Raw genomic sequence first — 6,740 nt, forward strand, 5'->3', positions numbered from 1 at the left:
AAGAGTGAGAGAGACATGAGGCAGCCAGGCAGGAAGCGAGAAAGTGTTCGGCGGAGAAGGAGTGAGTTTTAGAGACGCCCGGCGAGCAGGACCTGCGCCTGCGGGAGAGCGTGGCCGCCTGGGCTCCTCGCCTCCTCTGCTTGCTCTCCTGTGTCCGCTTTCAGAACCCCGAGCGAAGAACAGTTCCCGGCAGCCCGCAGCGCTGTCAAGGGACCGCCGCTGGCCAGGCTACCTGCAGCCTTGACCTGGCTCAGGGGCACCCTCTGAGAACCCATCTTCTCCCCTCTGTTGGTGTGCAAGTCAACACGGGGGGGAAAGCATCCGGCAGCCTCAGGGAGCCCTAAAGAAGCTGAAGCAGAATGTACCAGGGACACATGCAGGTAAGACATTGCCATCGAACTGGATAGGGATCTTGGGGACTAATATAGGAGCCAGGGGGTTCACCAAGTTACTGTGGTCAAGTGCTGCCTTCATACAGTTCAACAAGTGAAGTGGTGCGACGCGATCATAGCATTTCAGTCCGGTGCTATCGGTAAAACTAGACGGGTTTCTGTGGGAGAAGGGGAGGAAAGACCTCGGAACTTTGACTGGGAAGTTTGTTTTCTGTGCATTCCCTGAGCCTGTTTCTTTAAACAAGATCAAGGAATCCAAAAAGAGGAAACCTGGAGATGACCGTGTTTCCGTTGTAATCCTACTGATGCAACTCGGCATGTATGTCAACTGAAGGGCAAACAATAATAGGAAAGACAAAGCTTCTCCTATGTCATCTGCAAAGGTTTCTTGGCAGTTGGAACACTTTGCCACTTTCGTATTATTTTTTAAAGTGATAATTTTTTAAATGGTTTGTGCTGTATTTTCCCCCTTCAGATGATGGGACATTGTCACCTATCCCTGTAGTCACAGGATGACTTAGGAGGATGAATTTCAAAACATGTCCAAGAGGCTCTAATGTTTTTCAGAGGAGGTGCTGTCTCTGGTTATTAAAACTCATCTGAGCTGAGCCACTGCTTCTCTACTCTCTTGGGCAAGATTACTTTAACCTTGATTCCAGTTCTCATTCACATGGTTGGTTCTTCCTTATAAAGGCAGGTGTATGCTTTGAGGGGAAAAAAATGAAATGCTAACTCAGCTTCCTAAAGTATAAACTGAGCTCTTTTTTTACTGTTCCTAAATGCTTTAGTCGTGGACTTAATGTTTGGGCTTCCTTTCCATTACAAAGATGGTCAAATACAGTTATCATATGTGGTGCTTTCACCCTGGTGTGTAATGTGTATGAATACTGAGGATGTTACTTCTGTGTCTTTAGAGCAATTTAAAATAGATAAATTAACATGTTACTGCATTTGTGACTTAGTATTACCCAATATTTAATTTCCAAGTCTTTGGGGAAATTCTTTTGTATTATAATTTATTTTTATATAAAATGGTATTGTATCATATTCCTAAGTTTTGTAAGAATTCTGAATCAGCACTATCAGAATTCTAAAAGCATTTCCCGTATTACTGACATCATCCTGTTTTGAAAATTATTAATAGAATTATATCACAGTTGTTGGACAATAATTAGTGCCTGAAGTTTATTTCTAAATATAAACAATAAATACGATCTGCATGTTTCTTATTAAAGGTACACTAATTGGAAAGTTTAGTAACAAAGAACCATTCAAACAATCACAGCTAAAAAAATTAACAAGGATTATTACCATAGTTCTATGTTTCATCTTCACCCAAGAATGATACTTATAATTTTATGTATTATCTATTTATTATCCCTAAGCAGTTTCTCCACAGGAGTAAAAATAGGCAGATTTTAACAAATGGAGTCAATCTTCAGAAAATTGCTCATTCACACAAAATTCATAATTGACTACTTGGGCAATTTACTGAAACTTTCCACATTATTTTTTGTTTGAAAATATGTTTTTGTGAATGAAGAATTGAAGCAACAATCTGGTAAACTCAGGCACCCCAAAAACAATTTAAACTAAATTTTCTGAGTACTTCAAGGATTGATGTTACTGAAACTTGAATTGTCTAGAATAATGTCTGAAGGTTTCATTTCACTTTGAGAGAATAGACAAAATGTAAGACTCTGCATATGATCCTGCCTTAATGTTTTTTGCTTGTGTACTGCTATAACAGCAAATATGATGGCTTGCAGTAAAACTCACAAATCTTTGCTGCCAAGCTTAGCTTGGAAACATTACTAAATATTGTAATCAATATGCTTGCCAAAATTTCAGAGCACAGTACTTTTTTCCTTTTTACTATTGACCACTGATGTTAACTTCTAAGGCTTTAATAGTTTAGTAGCTATTAAATGATATGATCATCTGAGTGGGAACACCCTACCCCCCCAAAAACCACTTATTTCAATCTGATTTATAATATAGTTACCTGCTGACATTTTAAAACCCCAGTCTCTTTCCCAGAGAATAGTATTTAGCCTATAGACAAAATCTCCGTTGTGCTGGTACATTTACATTAAATAAAGAATCTTTCCTTATCAGAGACTGTATCATCTTCCTGTGCGTACCTGACTCTGATCACAAGGGAGAAGAAGCATAGCCCAAACACTCCAAAATATTTGTGATTTAAAATCTGAATACATATTTGGTAAAGTGGACCAGGGATGAGCAGATTTACTAACATTTCTGCCAACTTTGGAGTTCATTTGAAACACTGGTGTTACTTGGCTGATACCTTAAAACAGGAGTGAAACAGAAAATATTGGCAATCATTAGCTCTGCCTTCTAATTCTACTCTTTTCTGTATCCAAGAGATTTAAAATAAAATGCTTTGTAAATAGGCAGTCTGAGTGGGGAGGTGTTCACATGAAGTCTTAAAAAATAGTCTGATTTAAAACTCCTGTAGTGCCTTTGTTTCTGCAACTTAACGATTTTGTAAATAAAGTCTATTAATTCTTATACATATGTCTAATTCATCCAGTTTACCATAGAAATTGAATTCATTTTAGAAGCCACAATATTTTAAAATCACACATTTGGTTTACTCTGCTAGTTCATTAGAAGATAAAAGTTGACATCTATTACAGATAGATAGCACAGCATAGTAGTGTAGATTTCTTGGTTTCAAAGTGAATGCCACAGGTATATTTCTTAGGAGTAGGGCCCCAGAGTTGTGCTGTTTTCCAAGTGCCTCAGCAGTTATTTCCAAAGGGAATTCATCACCCCAGCAACTTAAGCAAAGGTTGTTTCTTTAGTGACTTTTAGATTTACTTCTTTTCCCCTTTTGACCAGGGGGCCAATGGTGTTTAGATGCACTTTAGCATCAGTTCTAACCAACTTTCTGTTTCTCATAGATGACCTGTGATCTTAATCCCTCCAGTACAGCTATGCGCTCTGCACTGCGATGCTTATTTGTATATGGCCATATGAGTTAACACTGCCAATTAGAGCAAAATAATTACATCTCTGAATGTTCCCTTAGCCAAACCTTTTTTCTAAAATGGTATAAATACAAGGCAATATAATTTCAATTTTGAACTAAGATTTTCTTATTTTTAATAAAGGATCCCCAGTAGCATTTTTTGTTACAGAAGAAAGTTATTTCAGAAGACAAACAAAAATATCTATTCGTAATTTTAACTGATCTTTATTATAGGCATTGAAAACAGACTTCTTTTTGACTTATTCAAGCCTGCCGAGGAAAAATTCCACACCCTCTGGCTTCACAAGACATTAATTAAGAAAATTTAAATGACAAAAATTATAAAATTATTAACAGTTCAAAGAGTTGCCATTTATTTGTCTTCCCCCAAAGGGGTTTTGTGTTTTTATTTACGACTTTACTTAAGCTTTTAAAAAATTTTTTTCATGAAGGGGAACAGCTTGGATAACATAAATTATGTTAATACATTAGATCTGGCCACTGGAGACTCATTTGGTTCACTAGAAACAACAAACATAGGAAGCCAGTCCAAAGTAAGGGCATAGAATGTTTTTCAACATCTATAACAGCAGTTTGTCATAACTGATACCTAAAGCAAAATTGTAAAGTAGATAATATTTGTCATGGATACTTGCACTTTTCTAAAAGATCCATTTTTCCCCTCCTGATGCCACCATTTTCTATCCTGTGTCATTTCTTTATCAACCCTTTGCTAACAAAAATATAATTAATACCAATATACCACACACATACACACACACACACCATATTTGCATTTTTAGAGGAAAATCTTTGAAAATTAGGAGTTTTTTGCAGGGGAGGGTTATGTTTTAAGGAGAATGAGGTCATGCCGGCCTAGGGCTGAGATTGATTTTGTTGATTTGGTCATGGATAGCTACTTCCCTCCCCTCCCCTCTCCCCCCACCAGCTCAAATAGTACCTGCCCTTCCTCCTCGAAGTCCTCCTATGAATGATAATCAGTGTTAATACTCCTTGAATGAATTTATTTCAGACATGAATTTATTGTCTGAAATAGTATTAACTAGAACTCTATTGAAGGAAATTCATGTACGGTGAAGCTGATGTGCAAAATTATGACACAAGCTCCAGCGAGATTCCGAAGTGCCTTCCTATATATTTACAAGCAAATCGTGCTTGGTATGAGAGTAATATTGAGCTTCTAGCACTTAAAAATTATAATACTTATGGTATAATATTGCTGAATACTTGATTAACCTGAAAATCTCATTCCCCAGCTATACCGGCCAACAGTTTACATTATAGACTTACTGTAAGAAACACAATATGTTCTTCCTAGATTTTGTTTATGGTTTATAAACATTCTTCCTAAAAACATGTGTTTGAAAGAAAAAATTCTAGCACACAAATGTTTTGACTATAAAACATTTTTAAAGTAAAGAATAAGAAAAGGTTAAAACAGAACTTGTTGATTTTAAAATCTTGAATCTCCAGTATTACCACTGCCAACCTAAGAAACATTAAGATGTGATGCACCATGTAGTCAAAACATCTGGCAGGCTGCTTTTTTACACTTTGTATTGAGATCGCATGTTGCCAACACAGGCATAAGTTAGAGCCGTTGAAATATTTTATATTCTAGAATTAATTTCTTGATACATTTATGTAATAACTGGTGTGCATTTCCCTCACTAAAAGTGAGGGCACACTACAGCCTAATGTTTCCTTATGGGACCTAAGTCCAATCTGAGTGTTTGGCGACATCTAAACATGATGTCATTTCAAATACACCAATAAAGAAAATGGGGTTGCCAAGTTTCTGAAATATGAAACCTTTTTATGATTCAGACTTTGTAGAAGGAAACAAATCACCTTGAACTATATAGCATGTAACCCACGGATCAGAGGCCAGATGCTGTGAATTGGGGGTTACATTTCTTGCAATGACCCCTTCCTTCATCTTCACCTCACCCACTTCCCACCCCTCCTCACCCATGCCATCCCCTTTACCAGGGATACCAAATGGAAGACTTTTTCCCAGCCTGTTAAGAAAGATTTGTATATCTTATATATTATTATATTTTACAGAATATAAACAGGAAGATAGCTAATACCCTATTGGTTAAATATCAAGACCATGGCTAATTGTTCAGAGCCCAGAGTCTAATATAGCACACTACCAGTATTGTCATATAATGTCATTTTTTTTTTCTTTTATAAATACGTTATTTGTGACAGAGGTGACACCAGCATTGCAAGAGGAAAATGTTATTTGTCAATCAATGTTTCTTGGTTAATTGGATATCTATATAATTTTTTAAAAGGTGAATCGGGGGCTTCCCTGGTGGTGCAGTGGTTGAGAGTCCGCCTGCCGATGCAGGGGACATGGGTTCGTGCCCCGGTCCGGGAAGATCCCACATGCCGCGGAGCGGCTGGGCCTGTGAGCCATGGCCACTGGGCCTGCGCGTCCGGAGCCTGTGCTCCACAACGGGAGAGGCCACAGCAGTGAGAGGCCCGCGTACCACAAAAAAAAAAAAAAAAAAGGTGAATCGACTTCTATTTTGCATGTACACAGAAGTCCATCCCAAGTAGGTTAAAATAGGAGAATACATTTATGACCTAGCAGGTAGGCAGTGAACATGTGAAAGTACATTTACCAGTAGCTGTTTTAATGTCCTTGTTTACCAGTTCTGTTATCTGTGTCATTTTGTGGACTGTTGCTATTGATTGATTTTTATCTTCATTATGGGCTGTGGGCTGTGTTTTCCTGCTTCTTTGTATGCCTGGTACTTTTTGATTGGATGCCAGACATTGTGAATCTTACATTATTGGGTGTTGGATATTTTTTAATTTCTTTTTTTTTTAAGTTTTGTGTTTGGACACAACTAACATGCTTGGAAACGGTTTGATCATTTCAAGGTTTGCTTTTAAGAGTTTTTACATGATACTACAAGCTACCAAAATTTTTTGGGATAGGGATGACTTGTCCTGTCTTCTGGGGTAATATTCTTCTGAGTACTTTATCTGATGTCCCACTCATCAGGAGATTTCTTGACTTGGTTTTGGGCATGTGAACTCTTTATAGCCCTGTTTGAGCTCTAAGAAGTGCTCTGGCTGTTCCTTTCTGATGGTCTGAGGGTAGCTTCCTCACATATATGATCAGACTAGCGGGGGAAGCCTCTGCATGTCTCCAGAGCTCTCACTCTGTGCAGACTTCTCCCTAGCATTCTGCCCTGTATAGTCTAACACCCGGGCCTCCTCAAATCCTCCACTCTGTCTCCTCAGCTTAGTGAGGATACCAGACATTTTGGGGTCCTCGCTTCCTACATTATGTCCTGGAAACTCTTTCC

The 6,740-nt window shown here is 38.2% G+C and overlaps 1 protein-coding gene across 5 annotated transcripts in view; it reads left to right on the plus strand.

Annotated features, from left to right (window-relative positions):
• The first annotated feature begins 30 nt into the window (after positions 1–30).
• The window catches only part of PEX5L (peroxisomal biogenesis factor 5 like), a 289,451-nt gene continuing 282,741 nt past the window's right edge, over positions 31–6,740 (plus strand). Inside the window, exon 1 of one of the 5 annotated variants that reach the window (XM_007466680.1) lies at positions 31–380. In XM_007466680.1, coding sequence (XP_007466742.1) covers positions 360–380 — 21 coding nt within the window. In that variant the 5' untranslated portion in view covers positions 31–359. The remainder of the gene's footprint in view (positions 381–6,740) is intronic. The other 4 variants (XM_007466676.1, XM_007466683.1, XM_007466679.1 and 1 more) reach the window with 4 other exon arrangements.

Source organism: Lipotes vexillifer, unplaced genomic scaffold (genome assembly GCF_000442215.2).
Source record: "Lipotes vexillifer unplaced genomic scaffold, Lipotes_vexillifer_v1.1 scaffold258, whole genome shotgun sequence".
Classification (NCBI taxonomy): Eukaryota; Metazoa; Chordata; class Mammalia; order Artiodactyla; family Lipotidae; genus Lipotes; species Lipotes vexillifer.